At 40.8% G+C, this 27,961-nt stretch overlaps 1 protein-coding gene and 1 pseudogene across 3 annotated transcripts; both read left to right on the top strand.

Moving 5' to 3' along the window:
• Positions 1-200: 200 nt before the first annotated feature.
• NMRK1 (nicotinamide riboside kinase 1) lies at positions 201-26,461 on the top strand. 2 transcript variants are annotated; one of them, XM_055426902.2, is made up of 9 exons: positions 203-445; positions 4,749-4,802; positions 10,335-10,425; positions 10,716-10,764; positions 18,636-18,783; positions 18,864-18,935; positions 19,573-19,679; positions 22,064-22,147; positions 25,853-26,461. In XM_055426902.2, exons 2-9 carry the CDS (start codon positions 4,774-4,776, stop codon positions 25,870-25,872), a joined length of 600 nt encoding a protein of 199 aa, XP_055282877.1. In that variant the 5' UTR covers positions 203-445; positions 4,749-4,773; the 3' UTR covers positions 25,873-26,461. The 2 variants fall into 2 exon arrangements, with proteins under 2 accessions (XP_055282878.1, XP_055282877.1); XM_055426903.2 differs by lacking the exon at positions 22,064-22,147 and having other exon boundaries at positions 201-445.
• On the top strand, positions 10,340-18,546 carry LOC129556755 (putative MAGE domain-containing protein MAGEA13P; annotated as a pseudogene). Its single transcript, XR_016037843.1, has 3 exons — positions 10,340-10,425; positions 10,716-10,764; positions 11,815-18,546. The product of XR_016037843.1 is annotated as a putative MAGE domain-containing protein MAGEA13P (transcript).
• Positions 26,462-27,961: the final 1,500 nt, after the last annotated feature.

The following is a 27,961-nucleotide window of genomic DNA, read 5'->3' as shown; positions in this document are numbered from 1 at the left end:
TAGCCAAGCGCTAATTGGCTCCCCGGATGCCCGCTCCGCCGCGGCAGGAGCGCGGGCGGCGCGCACGGCGGCGCGCCCGGAGGCAGAACCAGGCGGAGCCGGACGGGGAAGCCGCAGGCTCGCGCCGGGGCCGCCCTGGCCGCGCGCGCCCGGCACGGGAAAGGGCCGGACAGCTCAGGGGCGCGCGCGCGCGCAGGCGCGGGGCCACGCACGCCGCAGGCCCGCCCCGCCCAACGCCGGCCCAGCCTGCTGCCGCGTCCGCTCCAGGTGGTACGGAGCCTAGGTTGGCCGTCTCTGCCCTAGGCAGCCTCTGACCCGGAAGGGGCGCGGGGAGAGAGGCTGTGCGCCTCGTGGTTAACGAGCTTCGGGGGTTGCGGGGTTAGTGACAGGCGCGCGCTTAGCGAACGCCTGGCCGCTTGCTTGGGAGCAGTCGAACTAGCGCCCGGTGAGTACCTGCCAGACTCCTCCGCTCCCCGCCACGCAGACTCGCTGGGGCCTGGAGGTGTGTCCAGAGTGTTCCTGCGCTGGAGCCTGAGCCTGGCCGTGTCTTGCAAGCTCTGTTAGGATGTCTACCACCCTAAATGGACTGATAAGTGACCTGCCCAGGAGAAAGTGTTGTCCTGATGGGAAACTACTCCCACGCCCCCTAATAATCCTTAAAATGGGAGTGGGTCTTCCGGAGACCATACAGGTTTTGGGTAGAAGTCACTGGGTTGGGGTGAGGGCTTGATCCCTACCGGAGGAGGCAGTCTTGCTCCTCTAGCGCTGAGAGTGACTAACGGAGGCCCTCGTTGTTGCCTGTTACTGTACAGCCTAAGAATGGTTTTCACAATTTTTTTTTTAAGATGGTTTAAAAGAAATCAAAAGAAATAGAGTTTGTGGTACGTGGAAATGATATGAAGTTCAAATTTCAGTGTCCATAAAGTTTATTTAGAACACAGCCACGCTCATTTGCTTCTGTATTGCCTGCGGCCGCTTTCACTTCCTAACAGCAGAGTTGAGAAGCTGCCCACAAAACCCAAAACTTTTACGGTCTAGAACTTAGCAGAGCAAGTTTGCCCACCCCAGACCTAGCAGGTTGAATGTCCACTGGGAGGCAGGGCCTGGAACTGACAAGAAACGCAGTGGGCGGAAATTTAGAATAGCGTAGGCAGTATGATATTTCACTTGTATTTGGGGTGGGGGGAGAATAAAAATTGAGAAGAAAAAACTTTGCATGAGAGTCTATGTAAAATGAACCTTCGAAGTCTACTAGGAATTAAGTGAAACAGTGATTCCAAGACAAAGGGGCAAAGGTTGTGTATTCGGACAGGCAAGCCTTGGTGTTTACCAAAAGGGAGCAAAGTTTAAAAAAAAAAAATAGTAGAAAAAGATTTCCCTGTCACATAGAAAATAATCAAAATGTTGAAGAAAATAAATTGAGTGCGAAGTCCTGAAACATTTCACTCTTCTAGAAAAACCAGGCTGCTGTTGAAACTGATTGAAAACTCTTTTTAGTTTTGTCATCATCCACTCCTACTAGGGAGTTACTAGCTTTCTTATAATCTGCTGATTCTGCACACGCCACCTGTGACTGTTTTGCAGTTTAGTATCCAAAATGTACACTGTTTAGTAGTGAAATAATTTAAATATAGAGATGGAAATACCAGACCACATTACATGCCTTCTGAGAAACCTGTATGCAGGTCAAGAAGCAACAGTTAGAACGGGACATGGAACAACAGACTGGTTCAAAATTGGGAAAGGAGTCCATTAAGGCTGTATATTGCCACCCTGCTTATGTAACTTATATGCAGAGTACATCATAAGAAATGCTGGGTTAGATGACTCACAAGCTGGAATGAAGATTACCAGGGGAAATATCTGCAGCCTTTAATGACAGAAAATGAAGAGGAGCCAAAGAGCTTCTTGATGGAGGTGAAAGAGGAGACTGAAAAAGCTAACTTAAAACTCAGTATTTAAAAAACTAAGATCAAGGCATCCTGTCCTATCACTTCATGGCAAATACATGGGAAAAGAAACAGTGACTGACTTTATTTTTTTATTTTCTTGGGCTCTAAAAATCAGTGTAGACAATGACTGCAGCCATGAAATTAAAAGACTCTTGCTCCTTGGAAGAAAAGCCATGACAAACATAGACAGCATATTAAAAAGCAGAGACATTACTTTGCCAACAAAGATCTGTCTAGTCAAAGCTATGATTTTTCCAGATGAGACACAGAAAATACCCCACCAATAATAAATCAATCAAAATAACATCTGTTATACAGGAGAGCCTCACAATTAAGGCAGCGCACATACAGCATCTTTTCTCTGCTCCTGGTAGTAAAGTGCTTTTTAACAGCTTTGAAAGATGATTAGAAGTTAACTCATTTGGTTTAGTTTTGTTTTGTTCTTTGGCTGTACTGTGTGGCTTGCAGGATCTTAGTTCTCCAACCAGGATCCAACCCCAGTCCCCAGCAGTGAAAGTGCTGAGTTCTAAACCATGGAGCACCAGGGAATTCCCTCTAGTTTTCCATGTACTGTATGTGTGATCTTGAGCAAGTCACTCCATTGCCTGGGCCAGTTTCAACTTGTGCAGAATGAAGGACTGTGGACCATGTGATCTCTTAAGATTTTATCTCTCCAGGCTTGAGAATTTAGGCTGTGATAAATTATCCAAAAATAGGTGAGCTGGAAGCAAGGAACAATGAAGTCTATGAATTTTTTAGTTCTTATTTTGCTAATTAAGAACATGAATCTACTATTACCTACTGCCAACATAATTTTGTAGGAAAAAGGACATGTTTAAAAAATGTAAGATGTTAAGATGTAAGAAAGCTACCATCTCAGGATAAAGGGCAGCCTTTCCCATCCTAAAAAAGGATAATTGGCAGGCTTGCACTGACATACTGAAAATAAGAATAGGGTAAAATATAATTCAAAAGCAGAAAAATTACAATGTAAAAATTTATTTTGCAATACTCATTATATGTAATTGTTCCCTTGATACACTTTGGCAATTTGGATGGGGATAAATATATTCAATATTATGCCACTCCTAGTAAAACTCAGATGTCCAGCCTGATGTATTATTTTATTTCTGTCACAGTCACATTCTTGTCTCACATAGGCTAGTAAATGAAATTTGAGCCTCACCCAGTTGCACTCAATTTGGAATACCTATTGTTCTTCAGTATCAAGGGTGGTAGGGATTGGTTCCAAAACAATACCCACCAACCCAGGAATGCCACAATCTGCAGATGCCCAAGTCCATTATATAAAATGGCAAAGTATTTGCATTTAACTTATGCACATCCTCTCACGTGCTTTGAATCATTTCTAGACATGTAATCCCTAATACAATGGACATGCTGTGGAAATAATTGTAAATTCAGGTGCAAATGCTACGTAAATAGTTGCTGGTGCAGCAAATTCAAGTTTTGCTCTTTGGGACTTCCTAAATTTTTTTTTCCACTAAATACTTTCAAATCAGTGTTGGTTGAATCTGCGAATGTGGAGCCCTCAGACACCAAGGGCCAACTGTGTTCTGGAAAAGCTGAAGAAAAGCCAAGGAACACCAGCCCTCTCTACCATATTTCTCTCCCTGCTGTCCCCACAGAGGGAGTCTGGACACAGGTCGGGTAGGAACTGGGAGGGCAGTCAAGACTAGCCACCATGTACCTGGGGTGGCACAGCTTAGGTTCCTAATCATTCCGCTAGAACAGTCAGGAATAAAGAGCAGCGTCAGTCAGAGACAACCTTCTAGAACCATTGTGCTAAGGTTCCCTGCTGCTGGGCTTCATCTTCTCACTTAAAGAGATGACAGTGGTCCTTGGAATGTTGACAGGAGTACTTTGGTAAATCTTAGGGGGCCATGCATTAAGCTGCCCTTCACCCCCAGACCTGGGGTCAGCCAGCAGTGGCCTGCAGCTAAAACCCAGCCCTCTGCCTGAACACTTGTAACATTTTGTAATAGGAAACACTCATTCTGAAATCCAGTAAGGGAAATGTTATCCCAATAGAAAAGGAATCCCATTCTTCTCATTTGTAGACATGCATTACAAAAAAATTTTTAAAAGTACTCAATTATTATGTTTTGGCTTCTGTCAAAAACTTTGTGGAAATGGTTTCTCTCTTATAAATTCTTACATAATAACCCTGACTTTGCCTCCTGGCCCACAAAGCCTCAAAGATTTCCTCGCTAGCCCATTACTGAAAGTTCTTCTAACCTGGCCCTAGAGTGAGGAAATAGCACCCTTAAAGGGAGCACCCTTTAAGTGCCTGGAGCACCCTCCAGCCTCTGGCCAGCAGTGACTTTCTCCCCATTTCAGAAGGAGAAAGAGGCCATCTCAGCCAGCTCCTTGCCTTGGGGTTAATGGGTCATTCTTGGGTGATTGAGTCATGTAGGTGACAAGTCATCTGCCTGAGGGGAGCATGAAACTCTGTAATATGTGCCATGGCTCTGCAGCTCTTCCCTGCCCTTGAAAACAGACCCTCAGGGATGTGTGCTTGGCCGTGGGGGCTCTTGTAGTTCACTTGACTTGGCTCTCGGGCCCTGAGTACTACCCGCCCGTTGGCACTTAGAGTATGGCAGAGAGAAGCTAGTACTGTTTGAAGCTCTCCCATGGAATGTGGGTAATCCAAGAAGGGTAACCCAGAGTTCAGTAGCATCTCCTTCAGCTGGCCCTCCTAAGTTAGGACTCTCTCTCTTATCTCTTTGAACACCTAAATGATATGTCTTCGATTTTTTTTTTTTTTAATTTTAGGAAGACGTGATTTTCAAAGCTAATTATGAAAACATTTGTCATTGGAATCAGTGGGTGAGTAATTCTGCTACTAATAGCTGGTCAAGATATTCAGGATGTCCAAAGGGTGTTTCCATGTGGATGTGGTGGGAGAAGGAGAAGCAGTGAGAAGCAAAGAGAAAAGAGAGCAAACCGCTGTTGAATTTAAAACAGTTAAGTATTGGCTACGTAGATGCCAAGAATTGGGAGAGTTTCCTGTAAACAGAAACAGGAGAGTCAGTACACAACGTTTACCTGCTTGACTTTATTTTCTGAAGCTGACACCAGCGGCAAGGCCTCATCAGATGCTACTTTGGTTTGGGGTGATATATCATTCTCCACATGGCTGCTCCTCCAGTGTGACCTAGAAAATCTATTGTTTCTTTCCAGTTATGCTCAGTTTTGGACATGTGGAATGAGGAACCACCTCACCTGCTTTTTCCCCATACTTTTTTATCTTGAAGTAGTCCTTATTGCCGTGGCATGATTATTAATCATTTACCCCTCTCCCTCTTAGAAGTGTCCTAAGGTATATGGTCACCCTACCCATGTAACCAGAAGTGGGCATTCAAATAAGACTACAGCAACACAAGAGGACGTTATTTGTTTTGCTAGTGCATTATGTTCATCCTTCTTCTGAGTACTTTCACATTATGTGTAGTCTAGTTAATAAAATAGTTAAGACTACTGAAATTAAAAGTTTGTAATTTGGGCGAGATCATTGTATTATTGTATAGCATTACTATAGTGAGTCATCAGTTAGAAGTAAAATTGAGTGAATTAAATGCCAGAACTTTGCCTTGACTTGCTCCCATCTCATTAGAACAAAATTCAGTTTTTCTCCGCATTGACTTCTCTTGTCCATCCCTTGCTTTCCATGCTCATTGCCACCATCCCAATTCAAGCCCTTATATTCCCTGATTCCAGTCTCCTCCTCTTAATCTTTCCTATATACCTCTACCAGTTTAATCTTTATACAAAATTTTTAAATTATTCTCTCACCTGATGAACAATATCCAGTGTTTCCCAGTTATTTAAAATGCAGTCTCAATTTCTGGATATACGAGGATCATCCACAATAATAAAATGTATTAGCATCAGGGGCAGGCAGGGTACAGGAAAGATTTAATGAAGGAGCTTAGGGGTGTCATCAAAGACTCCATTTCTCTCTGTGTCTTCCTCCTTTTGAATTCATCTGAAGTTGGCTCCATTATTTGGTCACAAGAGACCACCAGCAGTTCCTGGGACCTTGTGCTGCTTCTTTGCTTCCCCTAGGTCAAGGGTCTCCTAGACTCGAACAGCTGTGTCACATACCCACAGTCACAGTCAAAGGCAAAAGCAAGGGGACTGCCTTGATTGGTTTAGGCCAGTGGGGCCCTGCTCTGAAGTTGAGAGTGAGTCACTCCAAACTAGACCTTGGAAATAGGGTGGCAGGAGGGGGAACCTGGGAAGGCCACTACCAGGTCCACTACAGGATCCAATCCAACCTTCATTCCGCATATGTGGGAGTAAATTCCCCTCGTCTCAGTATTCCAACCCTCCATATGGAAATCTGGGTCTTGCTTTCTTGTCATGTGCATTACTCCCTAAGAAAGCCTCTCTTCACTGTCTCTTCCTCAGCACGGACCAGGATTTTGTTTTACTGCTGCTTCTGCAAAGCCCATGCCAGACTTAGCTGCAGTTCCTGCCTGCCTTCCTCAAAATGCACTGTGCTATATCTCTCTTGTACTTAAAATTTGCTGCCCTGTGAACTAATTACCAGACCACCTGACCTGCCTCTTGAGAAACCTGTATGCAGGTCAGGAAGCAACAGTGAGAACTGGACGTGAAACAACAGACTGGGTCCAAATAGGAAAAGGAGTACGTCAAGGCTGTATATTGTCCCCCTGCTTATTTAACTTGTATGCAGAGTACATCATGAGGAACGCTGGGCTGGATGAAGCACAAGCTGGAATCAAGATTGCCGGGAGAAATATCAATAACCTCAGATATGCAGATGACACCACGCATATGGCAGAAGTGATGAAGAAAGTGATAAAGAACCTCTTGATGAAAGTGAAAGAAGAGAGCGAAAAAGTTGGCTTAAAGCTCAACATTCAGAAAATTCAAATCATGGCATCCGGTCCCATCACTTCATGGCAAATAGATGGGGAAACAGTGGAAACCGTGGCTGACTTTATTTTTTATTTGGGAGGGGGCTCCAAAATCACTGTAGATGGTGATTGCAGCCGTGAAATTTAAAGACGCTTACTCCTTGGAAGGAAAGTTATGACCAACCTAGATAGCATATTAAAAAGCAGAGACATCACTTTGTCAACAAAGGTCTATCTAGTCAAGGCTATGGTTTTTCCAGTAGTCATGTATGGATGTGAGAGTTGGACTATAAAAAAAGCTGAGCGCTGAAGAATTGATGCTTTTGAACTGTGGTGTTGGAGAAGACTCTTGAGAGTCCCTTGGACAGCAAGGAGATCCAACCAGTCCATCCTGAAGGAGATCAGTCCTGGGTGTTCATTGGAAGGACTGATTTCCTTCCTCCAATATTTTGGCCACCTGATGTGAAGAACTGACTCATTTGAAAAGACCCTGATTTTGGGAAAGATGGAAGGCAGGAGGAGAAGGGGACAATAGAGGATGAGATGGCTGGATGGCATCACCGACTCAATGGACATGAGTTTGGGTAAACTCTGGGAGTTGGTGATGGACAGGGAGGCCTGGTGTGCTGCGGTTCATGGGGTCACAAAGAGTCGGACATGACTGAGTAAATGAACTGAACTAATTATTCACTTGAGACTGCAAGGAATAATAAAGTTTGTGAAGGATTCAATGGGTATCCATGAACCTTAATGAAACTTAATGCTTGTGTGAAGATATTCATTTTTCTAGGGAAAGGTTTTATAACCTTTATCAGATTCTCCTGAAGTTCCTTGATGTTAAAAACTGTAAACTGCCTGGGTATTAGTGTTGGACTTTGTATCTCTTCTCCAGTTGTTAACCTTGGGCAAGTTTTTATGAACATTCAACTTTTCAACCTTTAGTTCCTCAGCTGGACAATGGGAATTTTAATATCTACATGTTGCAGGAGGGATTCTCCACTTGTTGGAGTAATTACAGACAGCTTTTTTTAACTCCTCCCTAGCCAGATGGTGGTGGTGGTGGTGGTGGTCGCTAAGTCATTTCCAACTCTTGTGACCCCACTGACTGTAGCCCACCAGGCTCCTCTCTCCATGGGATTTTGGAGGCAAGAACACTGGAGAGGGTTGCCATTTCCCTAGCCAGATACCATGTTCCAAATACAATGACCTCTCTTGTTACCTGTCACGTGAAAAACGGGCTAGAAGTTTTTGTCACGCTAGAAAAATGGACTAGAAGTTGTGCATTTATTTGGGTTATTTATTTATTTATTTTGGGAGGAAGTGGGCCCAAGTAGTCACCCATTTCCTTCCCCATATCCCAGGATGGAATCGGCTCCATCTGGACAGTCTGGCCCTGGGGTTGAAGAGCACACACAGGAGGCTGTGACCTGCTGGTGCATGGTGGTTATGAGCATGCTGAAGGAGAAGAGTTGAGTCTTAAGGCGTCAGCTCACCAGGATGGTTGCAGACTAATTATAGGTTCTAGGCTCAGACTGGTTGAATTCTTTTTTCGCCCCTCTCATCTCTCTGACCTGGACTGCCTTCTAGCTGGTCCATCTCTTCTGAGTCTAAAAAAAAATGGGCTGCTTATTTCTCATTGGCTCCAGCTAAGTCAGTGAAAAGGAATCTGTTAGTTCAGCTACATGATCTTAACTAAAGAGGTAGGTCTAGAAAATAATACATTTTCGAGCCAGATTGCTCATACTGTAATAAAGTTACCCCTGTTTACTATGTATTTTAAACCAAAGTTCAGTAACTTAACTATGGGCATTCAATATGGATTACAGACATTTTTATTACAAGAGGAAAAATTTCTCACAATGGCATTTACTCAATACATAGGGTAAACCCACCCTCCCACTTTTCCTTTTTTTCACATCTTACTTTGTTTTTGGCCATGGCACATGGCATGTGGGATCTTTAGTTCCCCAACCAGGGATCAAACCAAGGCCCCCTGCTTTGGAAACGTGGAGCCCTAAGCACTAGACTAACAGGGAAGTCCCCATTTTTCCATTTTTAAGGAGGTTGCCTATATCCAACCCAATTGCGTGGACTAAGGTTAAACAACAACAACAACAACAAATTGTGAATCATGATCCTTTTACTTTGTAGGTATAAGGTATTTGGGTAATAATTGAATTATATCTAGTAAACAATTTTGATGAAAAAATATTAGATCCTTTTCCCCTTTCTAGATTATAAACACATTACAGTTCATCCTACTGGGGAATAAGCACAAGTTCTTACAAATACCTGTGCAGTCAGGAGTTTTTTGGACTATAGACATTTGATGGTATGGTGAAGTCTTGATTTACAGTAGTGGTTTTAAGTGCACAAAATAAAAGGAATGCAAAGGAAACCAACTGTGATAATGAGTAATAAAAATATTTATAAAAGCAAATTTGTAGCATTGTGATATTCATGCTTTGTTAACTCACTAAATAGCACTGTCCAATGGTAAGTCTAAAAACTACAATAAATTTGAAGTAATAATGAGTATCAGTAGTATTAATACAAGATGTCTGCCCCAAGTGCAACATGTTATGAAACTATCTTTCTATTGGTGAAAAAGTCACAGGTACTATTAACAATAGTGTTGTTTCTGATTTATATTTATAATGAAAGGAAATGCCAAAAATCTGTTAGAATTTAGTGAAAATAAAGATATAAATTTCTTTCAAGTTCACAAAGACCTCGCATCTGTCCATAGACTGTTTAGAGTTACATCAGCCCCAGGTTAAAAAATATCTGTTTGAGTTACTGAGTGGAGAAGTGCTTTCCACCCCCTATGCACGTTTCTGAGTACCAGAAAACTAGATACATATGCGGAGAAGGTGGTCAGGGTCCCCATTCTCCTTGATGTCACAGTCCAGCCAGAAGAGACAAGTAACTGACTGGATGCAGTAAGCTACAATGGACCTCCCAACCAGCCCAGCGGGTGGAGAGAGACTGGAGGGAAAGGAGGCACCCCACGGGAGATGAGAAGTCTTGATAGCTGGGCTTGTGATAAGCCACTCCTCTACTTTCTTCACTGTACATTGAGACAGAATCATAGTGAGCGCGGGCAGTTTCATACGCTTGCACTAAGATGCGCTGCTCACCTTCTCTGAGGGCCATGTGAGCCCCATAAATGTTTCAGCATAGACAGGAAACTGTTTTACTCCCAATACAATAGCTGTAACTTAAGTCTTAGTATTAATATTACCCAGTTCACTTGCCCAGCAGTTAGTTACCTTTCTGCTCCGTCCTGTCTGTTTCATAAGACCTACTTGGGCCTATGGTTTTGCCAAACGAAGTAGTATCTATAAAGGAAATAATTCTTCTTTGTTATTACATATTGTGTGAAATATCCTTTTTGTAAGGTCAATTTAAAATGTTTTATGTTGTTTTAATGTATCTTCCTTCTCAGTATTCTCTGCTTTTTTTTTTGGTTCAGTGTGACAAATGGTGGGAAGACAACACTGGCTAAGAATTTGCAGAAACACCTTCCAAACTGCAGTGTCCTATCTCAGGATGATTTTTTTAAGGTATCTATGAAACTTCTCAAATAATTTATTTAAATCGAAACAGTTATAATAGCAATGTTACTTGAATTACATCCAAAAGCCTTTGCTAAGTGATTGAGCTTTTGTAGTGAAGACAGGCTCAGTGCAATAATGTTACTTATCCACCAGATGGCACACTTACGGGAACTAATCTGATTTTATTTATCCTAATCACCAAAGCATTTGCTAAAACAAAAGCTTGTCACCTCTTCCTTCTATGACTGTATTATTTCTGCACTGAAGTTCTTATGGGTCCTTTATTGTTTTTCCAGCCAGAGTCTGAGATAGAGACAGATGAAAATGGATTTTTGCAGTATGACGGTGAGTAGATGAGCTTACAGAACATCATGTGCTAATGTTCATTCCTTTTTCAAACCCAGATAACTTTGCTGTCTCTGAAGAGAGTCTCAGAATAAGTTTAAATATGTTTAAATATGCTGTACTTTAAGCATGCTTTTGTAAGGGTTTCTGATACATGTTCAGCTGTTTAAATAAATGAAACCCTTTCCCCTGTTTTATGGTTAAAACTGAAAACATTGGAACAATAGATTTTTCTTTTGAAGGTGGGGCAAGGTAGGTCTCTGTGTTGTTCTGATCCCTCCATAGGACACACAGCTACCTAGGCGATCATCTGTGTCCCATCTTGCCTAGGTCAAACTCTAGGACTGTGTGTCTCCTGACCTTACTTTCCCAGTGACCTAAGTACTGGGTCTTGTCACTGCTCAAAAAAGATTAGTAATTATTTTTCAGATGGGCAGGGCACCCCCTTTCCCACTCTAACACTGCTTTGAAGCCAATAGGGTAAAGTCCATCAGAAAAGCATCTACTTATACCTATAAAGGAATATCATGCTAGTAAACCATATTTAATGGTCTTATCAACTTTTAATAAGATCATTGAGTACTTTGGCAAACTAGCTCTCTTAAAGAACCATGAGATTTATGAGCCTTATTTTTAACTTTGATAACCTGGAAGGGAAAACGTTATGTAGTCAATTCTTACAGAAATATGATAGCTTTAAGAGAGGCAAAATCCTTGACTGTCTATCTGCTCTTGTGTCTTGAGCCAGTATATTTTTTTCTCCTCTTCCCCTCTTCTGTTGGTTAGAGAGAAAGATTATTACAAAGTAAGAGTTAAGCAAGGAAAAAATATTTTCAATAATTGACAAAGATTTATTTCTAATTTAAATGAGTTCTTACAAACAGATAAGAAAAACACTAATATCTCAAAAATAGACAATAATGTGAATAAGTTATTCACAGAAGCATAAGGTTACTTGATTAATGAATGTACAATAAAAAGTCAACCTCAAAAGTAGTTAAAGAGCACACTCATGAGTGAGGACTGAGGAGTCCAACCCCTGGCCCCCAGAACCATGTGGGCCCTGAAGTACCCTGCTCCATCCCTGATGTCAATCCTGGGAGACCCCTGGTCAGCAAAGGGACGAGGCCCAGACTCTGCCAGTCATCAGAGGGAGGATCCTGAAGAAACTGCAGATGCCTGCCTTTTCCAAGTGCCTCATGAGGCCCCAGGCCAATCAGAACAGGACCCCATGACACCTGAGAGCTCCCTTAAAGAGGAGACCTGGTCCCATTGTCCTGCTGGCCACCTCCAATACCAGCCATCATGTCTCTGCATCAGAAGAGTGCGTGCTGCAAGCTTGAGGAAGACCTTCAGGCACCAAAAGAGGCACAGGGCCTAGAATGTGTGCAGGCTCCCACGGCTCAGAAGGAAGAGGCCACTTCATGCCCCAAGTCCACCATCTCCTCTTTCCTCACCCCCTTGATCCCTGGAACCACAGAGGATGTGCCTGCCACTGGGGCACTGAGTGCTGTCCAGAGTTCTCAGGGAGCCTGCTTCTCACCCACTGCCACCTCAGCCACTCCACTGAGTTAATCTGATGAGAGTTCCAGAAGCCAAGGGGAGGAGGAGCCCAGCACTGCACAGACTCCACCAGATCCTGAGTCCTTGCTTGGTGATGAGCTAAACAAGGTGGCTGAACTGGTGCAGTTCCTGTGTTCAAATATGTAACAAAGGAACCCACCACAAAAGCAGAAATGCTGAGGAATGTCATCAGAGAACACAAGGACAACTTCCCTGAGATCTTCAGCAAAGTCTGTGAGTGTATGGAGGTTGTCTTTGGCATTGAAGTGAAAGAAGTGGACCCTACGAGACACTCCTATGAGCTTGTCAAAACACTCAACCTCCCCTACGATGGGATGCTGAGTAATGATGGGGGAATGCCCAAGACTGGCTTCCTGATACTCCTGGGTATGATCTTCATGGAGGTCAACTGTGCCCCTGAGGAGAAAATCTGGAAAGCATTGCATATGATGGGGGTGTATGCTGGGCAGGAGGATTTCATCTACGGGGAGCCCAGGAAACTCATCACCAAAGATTTGGTGGAGGAACAATATCTACAGTATCGGCAGGTGCCTCACAGTGATCCTCCACGCTATGAACTCCTATGGGGTCCAAGGGCCTATGCTGAAACCAGCAAGATGAAAGTCCTGGAATTTTTTGCCAAGATCAGTGGGACTGACCCCACTTCCTTCTTATTCTGGTATGAGGAAGCTTTGAGAGATGAGAGAGCCCAGGCCAGAACTGTCCCCAGGGATGATACTACTTCCATGGCCAGTGAAAATTCCAGTGTTATGTCCAGCAACCTCTTCTGCCCTGAGTGAAGTCCAAAGCGGTTTCTTCAGTCTTCATCTGAAGACAACAGTCAGTGTTCCATGTAATGGAGGGCTAGGGTGGAACAGTGTATTACCATTTTCATGTTTCTATTGTATATGGGTGATTTGGACATTTAACATTTTTTTATTACTTGCTTTTTTCCCCCAAATATTGTTTAATAAAGTTTAATTAGCTCCAGAAAAAAAAAAGTAGTTAAAGAATTAAGCTTATTTTTTCCCACTTAGCTCATGAATAGATTTTTAAAGCACAAATAATTAATAATGGCATATGTGCATTAAAATAACTTATAGGTGGATATTAATTGGCACAATCTTTTTTGAAAAGGAGGTTGAGCATATGTCCCAAAGACCTTAAAATATTCATGCCGTGTGTTCAAATGTCCCACCTCCAGGAATCTATTTTAAGCAGAATTCTTAGCTCTTTAGGTAAATGTACAAGTTTAAGGTAAGTCACGGAGAAGGCAATGGCACCCCACTCCAGTATTCTTGCCTGGAAAATACCATGGGCGGAGGAACCTGGTAGGCTGCAGTCCATGGGGTCGCTAGGAATCGGACACAACTGAGCAACTTCATTTTCACTTTTCACCTTCATGCATTGGAGAAGGAAATGGCAACCCTCTCCAGTGTTCTTGCCTGGAGAATCCCAGGGATGGGGGAGCCTGGGGGGCTGCCATCTATGGGGTCTCACAGAGTCGGACACGACTGAAGTGACTTAGCAGCAGCAGCAAGGTAAGTCAAGGTAATGTTGAAATCTTTATGACTACCAAAAGAATAGTTTTAAAGTATATAGCTATCACATTTATAAATAGATGGAATCATTAAAATATAGCTGATAAATATAATAGAAGTAAAACATAGAGAACTAAAATATCAAAGGATGGTGGAAAAATAGAAGATGGCGTAAAATGATAGCTTTAGATCAAATATATCAGTAGCTATATTAAGTGAAATCAACTAAACATGTTAACAGGTTGTCAGACTTTGGATTTTTTCAAGTCTTAATTCATTTCAATGTATTGAAGTAATATAGAGATATATTCTAATTACAGAGATCTGAATTAGAAATCAATAGCAAAAGAGTAAGTAGAAAATTCCAAAGTGTTTGAAAATTAATCAGTGGTTTTTTTCTGATTTTTAAACACTTTTTGTTATGGAAAATTTTAAGCAGATACAAAAGGAGGCAAAAAAAGTATAATGAACTGTCATGAATTCACCATTCTGCTTTTAAAATGATGAACTTATTTCATCTATACCCTTACCCACTTTCTCCTTCTATATTATTTCGAAGCAGATCCCAGACATCATCATATTTTATCTGAAGCAAGACTCTTCATTATATCCCATGGGTCAAAGAACAAATCACAATGTAAATTAGAAAATATTTTTAACTGAATGTAAAGAAAATATATTAAAACTATTGGTACTTCTTGTTCTACCCAAGGTGGCTTGGCCCCTTTACTTGCTATTCCTCCCTCTTATAACTAAAAATCCTGGATAGAATACAACAAAGACTCTGAAAGATGAAGAGAGCATATTGACTAGGGACCTTGGATCTTGAGGAATGACATTGCTGTGAGTTCCCTGGGCACTTTTTTTTTTTTGCCTGTCATATATATCTGGAAAAAGATGGTAGAGAAATGTACTACATGGAACCATCAGTCAGTCAGTCAGTTCAGTCGCTCAGTCGTGTCTGCTTTTTGCGACCCAATGAATCACAGCACGCCAGGCCTCCCTGTCCATCACCAACTCCCGGAGTTCACTCAAACTCATGTCCATCGAGTCGGTGATGCCATCCAGCCATCTCATTCTTTGTCATCCCCTTCTCCTTCTGCCCCCAATCCCTCCCAGCATCAGAGTATTTTCCAGTGAGTCAACTCGTCGCATGAGGTGGCCAAAGTATTGGAGTTTCAGCTTTAGCATCAGTCCTTCCAATGAACACCCAGGACTGATCTCCTTTAGAATGGACTGGTTGGATCTCCTTGCAGTCCAAGGGACTCTCAAGAGTCTTCTCCAACACCACAGTTCTAAAGCATCAATTCTTCGGCGATCAGCTTTCTTCACAGTCCAACTCTCACATCTATACATGACCACTGGATAAACCATATTCTTGACTAGACAGACCATCAATAGGTACAACTAAAAACCCCGAAAAACTCTGTTCCCTTTCAGTTCAGTTCAGTTTGGTCGCTCAGTTATGTCTGACTCTTTGCGACCCCATGGTCTGCAGCATGCCAGACTTCCCTGTCCATCACCAACTCCCAGAGCTTACTTAGACTCATATCCATTGAGCTGGTGATGCCATCCAACCATCTCATCCTCTGTCATCCCCTTCTCCCGCCTTAAATCTTTCTCAACATCAGGGTCTTTTCCAGTGAGTCAGTTGTTTGCATCAGGTGGCCAGGTATTGGAGTTTCAGCTTCAGCATCAATCCTTCCAGTGAACACCCAGGACTGATCTCCTTTAGGATGGACTGGTTGAATCTCCTTGAAGTCCAAGGGACTCTCACGAGTTTTCTCCAACTCCACAGTATAAAAACATCAATTCTTCAGTGCTCAGCTTTCTTTATGGTCCAAATCTCACATCCATACATGACTACTGGAAAAAACATAGCTTTGACTAGACAGACCTTCGTTGGCAAAGTAATGTCTCTGCTTTTTAATATGCTGTCTAGTTTGGTCATAACTTTTCTTTCAGGGAGCAAGCATCTTTTAATTTCATGACTGCAGTCACCATCTGCAATGATTTTGGAGCCCCAAAAATTGTTGTCTTTAGTCAAAGGAATAGATAAACAGTGCCCTAACAGAAGAGAAAATTATTTTGGTAATGTCCACTTTACTGTAGCCAAACAAAAGGAAAAACAACCTCCCCTCATGGTGTTAACAGGGCACAGTGGATTTCTAGACTTTTGGACCGTTACACCAGCACAGCAGGGTCCATTGGCTTTCCATGTTAGCATAGGAATCATATCAGTAATGTCAAAAAGAAAGCTGAACTTCCACACCTAACTGGCAGCAAAAAAAAAAGAAAAGAAAAATAAGGCAGTGTGAGGTGGTGTGAGTTGGCACTGCACTTTCCCTAACCAAGTTATGTCAACTGCTGTCAGCAGGACCCACTGGAGAGCTAAACTTCTGTCCTCACTGAACTGTAATGAAGCAATACCTGGATGCTACTGCTTGCCTCTTTCTCCTTGCACAGCCATCCCCACACCTCAGTATGGTGATGCTCAGCACACAGCTGAACATCCACCCAACCTGGACCTGCACACTACACCTGAACAGAGTTCAGTTCAGTTCAGTTCAGTTCAGTCGCTCAGTCGTGTCCGACTCTCCGCGACCCCATGAATCACAGCACGCCAGGCCTCCCTGTCCATCACCAACTCCCGGAGTACACTCAAACTCATGTCCACAGAGTCGGTGATGCCATCCAGCCATCTCATTCTCTGTCGTCCCCTTCTCCTCCCGCCCCCAACCTTTCCCAGCATCAGAGTCTTTTCCAGTGAGTCAGCTCGTCGCATGAGGTGGCCAAAGTATTGCAGTTTCAGCTTTAGCATCAGTCCCTCCAATGAACATCCAGGATTGATCTCCTTTAGAATGGACTGGTTGGATCTCCTTGCAGTACAAGGGACTCTCAAGAGTCTTCTCCAACACCACAGTTCAAAAGCATCGATTCTTCGGCGATCAGCTTTCTTCACAGTCCAGCTCTCACATCCATACATGACCACGGGAAAAACCATTGCCTTGACTAGACAGACCTTGGTTGGCAAAGTAATGTCTCTGCTTTTTAATATACTATCAAGGTTGGTCATAACTTTCCTTCCAAGGAGCAAGCATCTTTTAATTTCATGGCTGCAATCAGCATCTGCAGTGATTTTGGAGCCCAAAAAAACAAAGTCTGACACTGTTTCCACTGTTTTTCCGCCTGCAAAAACAAGATTAAATGGGCTCCAGAGCCTTATAACATAATACCAAGAATTTCCAGGATGAGACTGAAAATCACTTGTCATACTAAGAACCAGGCAACTTTCAATTTGAACGAGGAAAGACAGATACCAATATCACGATGACACAGATGCTGGGATTCTGACAAGGATTTTATAGAGCATCCATAAAAAGGCTTCAGTGAACCACTGCAACCATTCTTGAATCAAGTGAAAAATTAGGAAGCCTCAATAAAGAAAGAGGACATGTGAAAAAGTACCAAATAGAAATCTTAAAACTGAAAACTGATATAATAACTAAAATTTTAGAACTCACTGGATGGGCATAATAGCAGTATAAATATGACAGAGGAAAGAATCAATGAACTTGAAGACAAAACAATAGAAATTATTAATACTCAATCTGAACAGCAGAGAGAAAATAGATTGAAAAGAAATTAACAGAAATGTGGGGCAATAACAAAAGATCTAACATTTATATCATCAGAGCCTCAGAAGGAGAAGCGAAACAGTATCGTGCTGAAAAGTATTCATATTAGTAATGGTCTAAGACATCTCAAATTTGGCCTAAGATGTAAACCTGCAGATTGATGAATCTGAGTGATCCTCAAAGTTAATCAAAACTAATCAAGAAAAAAATAGAGAAAAACAAAAAAAGTCAATATCACTACAAATTCCACAAATATCAAAAAGATGAGGATATTATGAACAATTTTATGCAAATTGAAAACTTAAATGAAATTAACCATCTTACCAAATGCAATTTAATCAAAACAAAATATCAGAACAAAGAGAAAAGCTTAATAGCTCTATATCTATTAAAGGGATTAATTCATAATTTTAAAACCTTCCACTAAAATATCTCTACACACAGATGGCTCAGTTTAGTTGTTCTGAAGTAGGAGTGAGAATTTGCATTTCTGATAAGTTCTCAGTTGCTGCTGCTGCTGCTGGAAGTACCACACTTTGAGAATCTTTGTTATAGGGTCCTTTTCTAGAATTAACAACTGTAAGCTCTGAAAGTATGCACATTTTTAAGTTTTGAATATTATATATTTGTATACTTTGTAAGTTATTTTAATGATTTACCTCCTCTTATTTATCTGTAAGAGCTCTTTATATATTAAAGATACCCATTCTTTGCCAAGTATATTGCAGGTAATTTCCCCAGTGAGTCACTGTCTTTCTAACTATTTTATAAATATTTTGTCATCCAAAAATGTTGCACATTTATATAGTCAAGGGGGAATAGAAGTTACAAATAAAGTGATGAGTTTATAATTGTTAAAGTTGGTAAGTGGGGACATGGGAGTTCATTGCACTCTACACTCTACTTTTGTATGTGTTTAAATTTTTCCAGAATAAAAATATATCAAGCATACCACCTTATCAATGTTAGAGTTTACATTTTTTGTCTAAAATGTTTGTTAATTAGGTGTTTTGAAGGAAAAATAGTGTTATTTTATATGTTTATAGGTCACTGGATATCCTGATCATAAAAACCCACAGCGTAAAACCTTTGATGTATTTATTTCATATTTGTGTCTGTTTGTTTGAAGTGCTCGAAGCACTTAACATGGAGGAAATGATGTCTGCCATTTCCTGCTGGATGGAAAACCCAACACACTCTCTGGTATCAACACATGAGGAAAGCATTGAGGAAATTCCCATCTTAATTATTGAAGGTTTCCTTCTCTTCCATTATAAGTAAGCATTCCCCACTCTATTCATGACTCTGAATGAATGGGGAAAAAACTAAATATGCACTAAATATGCTGTTATTTTAGGCCTCTTGACACTATATGGAATAGAAGCTATTTTCTGACAATTCCATATGAAGAATGTAAGCGGAGGAGGAGGTAAGTTTTGAAAATGCCTTTGTGGATTGTAATCCTATTCAAAAGACAAACTTTAAGAAAAATAAAGAAACAGCATTATTGAACAATGTGTATATATTATTTTTCAAGCAAGGGAAGCCTCAACTCTTCACAAAGAACAGGACTTTTTTCCATAAATGGCCACCCACATGGAGTAATGCAAATTATTTTTCTAAGAAAAGGCTCTTGTATTAATACAAGCTGTTTGTCTTATCTTTCCTAAATCTTCATATGGAGCAATTTCATTTTGATTATGATTTTAAATTAATTGGCCTGTATTCTGCTACAGCCATTGAGGACACTAATTAGTTTAAAGCTTACTACAACATAACATTGCTAATAATTGCTATCATTATTTATATTAATATTGTCAATTCTTTTATAAATCACTTGAGGGGGGGAAAGATAATTAGGAATGGTAGTCAGTGAGTTACAAAGTTCATTTTTAGATCAGAGGACTAAATCTATCGTGTGTTGTCTTTGTAACTGGCATTGAGTCTAAAAAGTATGGTCTTAATCCTTCTCAATCTCTGAGTGATTTCCCCCTTGCCCTGACCATTATTTTACTTAATCAGTTTTGTGTTTCTGTCAACATAAAGTTTCCTACATATTTTGACAGTACAAGGGTCTACAAGCCTCCAGACGCCCCAGGGTACTTTGATGGCCACGTGTGGCCCATGTACCTAAAGCACAAAAAAGAAATGGAGAATGTCTCATGGGAAATTGGTGAGTGTCTTTTTCCCTTCAAGTAAGACCTTTAACTGTCATTGCCTAAGAGAACACAAGATTTTAGAAGGCATTTTTCTCATGTATTAGATTATAAAAGGACATTTTAAGCCAGAACCCTCCTTTTCCACATTGGCTCTCCTGGCTTCTGTTTTTCTCTCTATAACTCTTGTCAAAGTGTTCCGTTCCATTGCTCAGTCGTGTCCGACTCTTTGCGACCCCATGGACTGTAGCCTACCAGGCTTCTCCATCCATGGGATTCTCCAGGCAAGAATACTGGAATGGGTTACCATTTCCTTCTCCAGGGGATCTTCCCGACCCAGGGATCGAACCTGGGTCTCCCTCATTGGAGGCAGACGCTTTAACCTCTGAGCCATCAGGGAAGCCCCTTGTCAAAGTGTAGCAACTTCTAAATGGTCATTCATTCAACAAATACTTCAACAAATACTGATTGAATGCATTCCCTGAACCAGGCACTGCCCTGGTGTTATCAAGGGAAATAAGACAGACTTAGTCTCCAGTCTTACGAACCAACATTCTATCAGGGAAACAGATGTTAAACCCACTTGCTGCACAAGTTGTCCTTTCTAACTATGCTGAGTACTGTGACACTGAGCTTAAGGGGGACTGTCCCAGTCTCAGCAACCAGGGAAGGCTTCCTTGAGGAAGCCACATTTAAACCACTTTATGATAGATTTAACTGGACAAAGGTGAGGGTGGGATAGAAGGTCACCCCAGACAGTGGGTATGGTGCATGGAAAGACCAGGGGGCACTGGCAAGAAGGTTGTGGTAGAGAAAGACAAAGCAACGGTTGATGGTGGTGGTACAGGAAGGGTACAGACCTTACAAGGCCAAAGGTCATTGTCCTAAGGAAAGTGGGAAGCCCTCTACAGAGAGGTTTATTACAGGGATATGGTAGATATAAAATTTTTGTGTCAGTCGGATCCTTGTGGCTTTGTGAAGGGTAGATGTGTAGGGTGCGATATGGGACATATGTATTCAGAGGAACTGAATGATAGAATAGATACAGAGGGTGCAGGTAGTTGAGGTGTCAAGGACAACAGCTCAGGAATTGTCAGGTGTTATTTCAGAGAACAGAAAAAAGTGAAGGACTCACAGATTTGCAAGGAGGAATGCAAGTCTGTTTTGCATGCCAGTAATGAAGTTGAGATGCCTGAGGGACTTAAAGCAGTGATTTAGATATAAATACCTGGATCTATGGGGCTGGACTGAAAACAGATCCTTGGGATACAGAGTACAACATGGAGAAGATGCAGGAGGCTGGAGACAGAAGGCTTTTGGATGGGGCAGAGCAACCAGAGTGGACACATCTTTTCAGAATAAAAGGAGTTGCCCCTACTCTGAGAGACTTCATGGACTCTTTGGTAAACACAGAAAGCACACGGGACCTCCCCATGGTCTGGAGGCTCTTATGATCCCTTCTTCAGTCCTGTCCAACCTCTCTTCCACAGCTCCAGGGCCTCTCATGACATTTTTGGTTACACTGTTTCCAACCTAGACCACTGTTTGCAGGGATGTCTTCTTCTTACTACTGCCTGTCCCCCTGCCTCTGCCGTCTCATGCTCCTACCTTGCTTAAATGCTTCCAAAAAGTCTCCAGCCCTTTGGGATAAAATCTAAACAGCCAGGAAGGATCTCAAGGTCTCCAAAGGCTAAGGCAGAGCCTTGCTCTAAAATCTCATTTCTATACTGTTTGTGCCTCCCCACATTCTAGCCTTTCCAAACTGAGCATCTTTTTCTTAACAGGCAAAGTTCTCTCCTACCTCGCCCTACCTCTGCAGTATTCTGACTAGAAGGCTTTTTCCTTCCTTTAACCTACAGAATTTTCTTATAACTTACTTCTTATACCAAAGTGACTATGGCAATTAAAAAATATATATATATATATATATATATCTCATGGCCTGGAGAATGCAGATTCAGCACACACATGACAGAAATCACACACACACAAAACAGCAGACAGACAGACACACACAAACACACACTCAGCATGGTTTAAGACGCTTCACAGGTTATCCTGATAAAGAAGTTTGAGAACTATTCCCTTAAGAGATTGCTTTGAGAAAGCACCTATTTGGTGCTCCTAAAGTGATGTGTGCACAACGCCACTTAACTCTGTGTCTTTTTTGTTTTTATAATTTTCCCATCAGCTAGTTTGAATTTCTCTGTAATAACCCAAATCTCTTACCTATTGTACCCAGCTTTATATTTTTCTTTTTAATGGCCATTAATTTCTTTTAAAATTACGTTCCTGGGATCTTTAAACTTATGGTGTCCTCAAGAGATGCCAAATGCCAGAGTAAGCATCCCATATTAATAAGCCTGTTAGCATTTGAATTACTCTTTTTTCCCCCTTTCAGTTTATCTAGATGGAACAAAATCTGAGGAAGACCTCTTTTCACAAGTATATGAAGATCTAACACAAGAACTAGCAAAACAAAAGGGTTAGTATTGTCCAGTCAAAGTGGATTGTGAAGGAGCAACCAGGAAAAATATTTCATTATATACCCATGAATGGTGTTGTTGTGGTTTTAGTCACCAAAGCATGTCTGACTCTTTTGTGACCATGGACTGCAGCCCACCCTCTGTCCTTGGGATTTCCCAAGCAAGAATATTGGAGTGGGTTGCCATTTCCTTCTCCTGGGGATCTTCCTGACCCAGGGATTGAACCTAGGTCTCCTGCATAGGCAGGTGGGTTCTTCACCACTGAGCCACCAGGGAAGCCCCAAGAATGGTATACCAGGATGCTAATGTAAGAGTGATCATATCCATTCACTAATTGCTTTAAAGACAGTTCAGAATCAGAGACTCTTAATGGATCTAGGGACTTGATTACTTTCTGAGTTCTTTTGAGGCTGACAGAAGATAACTCAAAGATAACACCCTTTGTTATCTCTTTTAATGATGTTTCTGTTATTTAGTTCAAATTTTTAAATAGATGGCTGTTATTTCAATAGGACTGAAATTATTCTTTGAATTGAGTGAAATTAAATGCTGATGATCTTGTTTTAATAGGTATTGAGTTCTCTTTTCTCCTTTATTCCTCAAAGATTTTTCATACTTATTTCCCAAATAAACACAAGATTTTAAAAATAACTTACTGAGTATTTCTTTAAGATTTTCATATCAGACAATACATTTTGCAAGTGACAGAAATGCTCCTAAATCTGGGTTAAGCAGAAAGAAAGTACAGGAGTGGCAATGACTTCAGTCTCAACTGAGTTAAGGAGCACCAATGGGTCCACATGGTTCTGCCTCACTTTCACATTTTCTGTTTGGGTGTATTTTGAGGTCAGTCTCTCTCTGCTAACAGACATGAATTATTTTGGCAACACCATCCTCCTAAATCCAATAGCCCCAGTAAAAAGACAGTTTTATCCTTTTTCAATATTGTCTACTGAACTGAACTGAATATTGTCTATGAGTTGATAAACAAAGCTGAGTATTGGATACAGAAGGGTCTATATGTTATTCTCACTAGTTTTGCATATGTTTAAAATTCTTTATTTTAATAAACATTTTAAAATCAATTTTCCATATTATCCCAGCTGAAAAGTCCCAGGAAATATTTTGATTGGTCCTGCTTGGGTCACATGACTTTTGCTGAACCAATCACTGTGCCTGGGAGATGGCTTACTTTGGTTGGCTAGAAATGGATCATGTACTCATCTTGTAATTGAGTACCTTAGGAAAGGCATCCTGATTTAAGGGGAGAAATCCCCCAAAGGGAAGGCAGAGTAGGAGGTAGAAACCAGAAGAAGGATGACAAAGTGTGCTGGGAAAACAAAACTATAGATCTAGATCTTTCACTGGCACTGTTTGAGCTAACACTTTTCATGGCTAACATACAAAATGCAGTCATCAGCTGGCTCAGGAGAAGACAGCATGAGTCACTTTGGCAGTGAAGAATATTACATGCTCTTTTGGTGAGAAGCAACTCCCCTGGTGCAAATGTCATCATCTCAGAAAGAATTAGATTTCCTGTGTCCTCAGTAAATTCCTAACTGACTAGAGGTCTGAGCCCAGCCAGGCAGCTCATTGATCCTAACACACTCCCAGTTTCAGAATTAGCCCTTCATGTAGGCATGAACCTATTTAAAGAAATGTCAGGACCATACTAAAATTTCTTCCTGTAAGTGGAACTTAAAATCTTTGCCAGGTATGCCTGCTCACCCCTGCCATCTGTTACTCTGATGAAAGGCATGCCCCCCCCCCGCCCCCGCTCCATCATGAAGCTCAGGCCCCAGCATCAGTGGATACAGAGAATGTAGAGTGAAGGGAGGGGCTCAGCCTTTGTAAACGATAGCACCTGAGCCAGAGCCACTTCTCTGAGAGCTGTTCGCTCCCTTGCTGACCTTGATAGGATACTTGCAGAGTGTTGATACTTACACTGGTTGAACACCTATACCTTTCCATTCTCAATAATGGCTAGGCTTGGGTCCAGTTGTCCTTTAATGACCAAGTCACGTGCTGACGTTTGGCCTTATGCTGTATCTGCTGATAAAAATGAACGAGCATCGATCATGTAACTCAGGCAGATTGCATACTGAATGCCAGCTTTTGCCATCTGGTCCAAGACCCAAGAAAAGCTGGCGTGTTTTGATGGGGGCTGAAAACCCACAGGAAAGTACATTTCCTTTTCTATAACACCCTCTTCTTTCCTTACCTACATCCTAGAGGTTTGTAAGGAAGTATTCCTTCGTAAGACTATCTTGCCTACATTTGAGATATTGGATAAAGTTAAAAAAAAAATAATAGAAATGTTATAAGAGACATAAAATCCAAGGAATATCAGCTTTTCCTACCTCCAAGATTTATGTTCGTTTTTTTTTCTTTTTTTTTCCAGTTGTATACTTATTTATAAATAAGTTACTGCGTTATTTATAGTAACCCATCACCTTTCCCAGTTCTTCCAATCACAGTGCCCTGGCAAATCTAGCCTGGAGGGATCCTTAGCATAGCCTGGTTTAACCTCACTGAGGGTTAAACCAGGCTATTCTGGACGCCTTCAAATGTTTCAGTTGAATATACCTCAGGCTTCTTATACCATCTCATAAACTAATTTTCTATTTTAAACATATAGAATCATAATTGTGATAAAGCAATAATAATGAAACAGAAACAAAGATTGAATTTAAATCTCTCTCTTACATGGTTACATGGCTTACATGGTTAATTGCCATGTTTACTTTTGTTTTTAAATTAGTATTTAATGTTGAATAAGCTTTGTAGAGTCCATTATATAATGAAACAATAAAACTAAATAGCTCTCCCAGTTAAAGGATTCAAGGTTGAGTTCTGTTTTGCTCATTAAAAGTAAATTATAAGACCTGACATTGACATCTTCCTGGAGAAGAAAGATGTCAAATCAGAGGGATAAAAATTGCAAAATAAAAATTTAATAAAATGAATTTGGGGGGATATTTTTCTATGTTGAATTTAAAATATAATTTCCAATTATAAAGTAACAGTAGTATGATTGCCATAAAATTATTGAACTATTTCCTACTGTTAGATATTTAGTGTTGTTAAAAAGATTTTTACATTAGAAATAATGTACTGTAAAATATCTGTGTGTGTTGCTGGTTTTCTTCTTCTTGAATGATATTTAAAATTTTCAGAAGTAGCACTTGCTGGGTCAAAGAGTATAATCATTTTTATATTTTGCATGCTTCAAAGATTACAAAAAAATATGTGCTCTTCTAGCATGAGATGTGTGATAAGAATGTGACAGGCTGATCATTGACTTTCTAAGCCAAAGTCACTAAATATTCAGCTCGGCGTCCTTACCTTTAAAAAAGGTAAGAATACTTCTTTCCTCAAACCAAGGATGTCATTCCAAAACAAGAATATTACTGTATCAGCCACCTTTTATGATATTCTTCTAGTTCTCAAACTATTTCATTTCTTGAAGTCGAGGATCATTATACCAATTGTAAATAATACTGGATATCTGAAAATAGGCTTAAATTTAGCACAAGGATTAAAAGAATGAGATTTGGACTCAATTTAGTTCTTTACAGAAAACCAGCATTTCTGGTCCCAGAATCTGTGTAATTTTAACACAGCTTGATGTTAGTGTGGAGATTTAATAAGATGACAATTGGAATTCTTCATTAATTTCTTTTCTTTTTGTAATTATTCTCAAGGTGTGCGAGTGACAGCATAAAGTTGGAATGGACTGAAACCTTCCTGGAGTGAATTGGAAAACTCAAAGGAATCTATTCAAGTACCATAACCAAGATACATTGTGCACTTTGGTACATTGACAGTCTGTTGTTTTGTTTGTTTGTTCTGTTGCACATGATTTCCTTAACACATGGAACAGTAAGTGGCTATCCAAGATAATGGACAGAAATTTACCCGAATGCTGGTCTCACACCAAGAAGTGCACAGATACAGCGTAGCTCACAAGGACCGAGTCATTTTCACTAGACCAATGATTTTCAAACTTTTATGAATGGGACCCAAACTAAAAAATAAGATGTAGATCACAATCCAGTACATATGTAATCTATTGATGTGTGTGTTTGTGTGGATGAGTCTATGTATGTATGCATATGTGTCTATATTTGCTGCATGGATCATATCAAGTATCATATAACATTTACCTCACATACAGTATACTCTTCATATTTTTCTATTTTTAATTTTTAAAAAATATTTGTTACCATCCCATACCGATGCCCACCTCCTGCAAATAATAGGATAACCAGGAGCAGCAATCATATTGGATAAATCAACAATTTGCACCAGTATCTTTTTGTGTGTGTTTTGTCCTTGTTACTGCTGTAATTGTTTCTCATATGTATCTAAAACTGCTGAATCATTTGTGTCACTTATTTTGAGACTTTGTTACAAATAAGGATTTTTGCGTGCATGTCTTATTTTTGTCAAACCAATGGTCTAAAATTGCATAAGTAAGCCAGTGACTTAAGTGGTATGCAGTACAGAGGACCTTTCATTGGAAAGCACAAACAAGTGATCCGTGTACTTGTATAATTTCTTGACACCTCATTCAATGCTGGAATTTAAATTACTGATCAACTTGTTATTTATTAATAATAGATTTCTCACATTCACAGTTTTTACATAAATATAAAATATATTCTTAAATTAACTTTAAACAATCTCTACAGACTCATCTGATCAGCTCTCATTACTTAGAAGTTTGTAACTAGCTTGCACTCAGTAATAATTAGGGGGTTTTTTTTTGCTCACATACACTATTAAAAAAAAAGAAATCTGGGCTAAAATTACAGTTCATTCACTTAATAACTTTTTATGTATTTGATCAAACCTTTTAAAGTCTATTTCCTCTTTGTAAGGTGAGGATACCAACAGTACTGAGTGTGGGTATAGTGGAGAGCAAGGATAAGTTTTGAAATCCTTAATATATGGCCCCCAAGGCATCCATGATCCGCCTTCTAAGTGCCTCTCTGCCTGCATTTCCCATCACTCAACTCTCTGCTGCTCAGCCACTGGAACCTCCTCTCCTCACACTCACCACGACTCTTCCCATGTCACAGTGGCCTCACGTGCTGCTCCTGAGGCTTAGAGCAAACTTCTGCAACCCTCCCTCGAGCTAGCCGGCTACCTCCTACTCCTCCTTCAGTTCAGTCTCGTGATGCCACTTCTCAGGGATTTCCCTTCTCCTTACCCCGCCCTGATAGGTGCTCTCAAGGTTCCTCTACTTTTCCTTCAAAGCGCTGGTCGCAGTTATAATTACTCTGCCACTTACAGAATCACTCATTCAGAGGCTGTCTCTCCAGCTAGACTGCAAGCTCCTTGAAGGCAGGACCTACCTCTGTGGCTCAATTACAAATACCCTCTGTTAACTAGCACAGTGTCTAGCACATAGTGAACATAATAAATGCTGGGTACTTTTTATAAATTACTACTGTATCAGGAATGAGTTCACACACAAGCAGTATGTTAACTTGACTAATAGTAACTTACTGAGGTAATCCTTTTTACATAACAAAAGTTCAAGACATGTAGTCTAGGGTTTTTACATAGAGTTGTCAGATTGGGGGGGGGACAGAATTAGAGGGAACACAGTTAAATTTGAATTTCAGATGAACTCTAAACAACTTTCAAGTCCTAACTATTACATATTTAAGACTTGTTCTTAGGAAATTCAACAACTTGAAAGTGTCATAGAAAAGCCACAGTCTTTCGTCCTTGGCCTGTGGAGCTATCACTAGAAGATCACAGGAAGGCCCCACAGAAGCTCCCAGCACAGTGCCAAGGAACTA

The sequence above is a fragment of the Moschus berezovskii genome, chromosome 7, assembly GCF_049115385.1.
Source record: "Moschus berezovskii isolate FMDL1 chromosome 7, NW_MosBer_1.0, whole genome shotgun sequence".
NCBI classification, from domain to species: domain Eukaryota; kingdom Metazoa; phylum Chordata; class Mammalia; order Artiodactyla; family Moschidae; genus Moschus; species Moschus berezovskii.
Note: the sequence above shows the minus strand (reverse complement) of the source record. Positions and strands in the feature narration are given on the sequence as shown.

Bases quoted from the DNA above. Each gene is read 5' to 3' on its own strand.
- NMRK1 (XM_055426902.2), top strand. From the start codon at position 4,774: ATGAAAACATTTGTCATTGGAATCAGTGG. The intron at 4,803-10,334 runs GTGAGTAATTCT...TTTTTGGTTCAG, and splicing joins TTTGTCATTGGAATCAGTGG to TGTGACAAATGGTGGGAAGA. The intron at 18,784-18,863 runs GTAAGCATTCCC...CTGTTATTTTAG, and splicing joins TTCCTTCTCTTCCATTATAA to GCCTCTTGACACTATATGGA.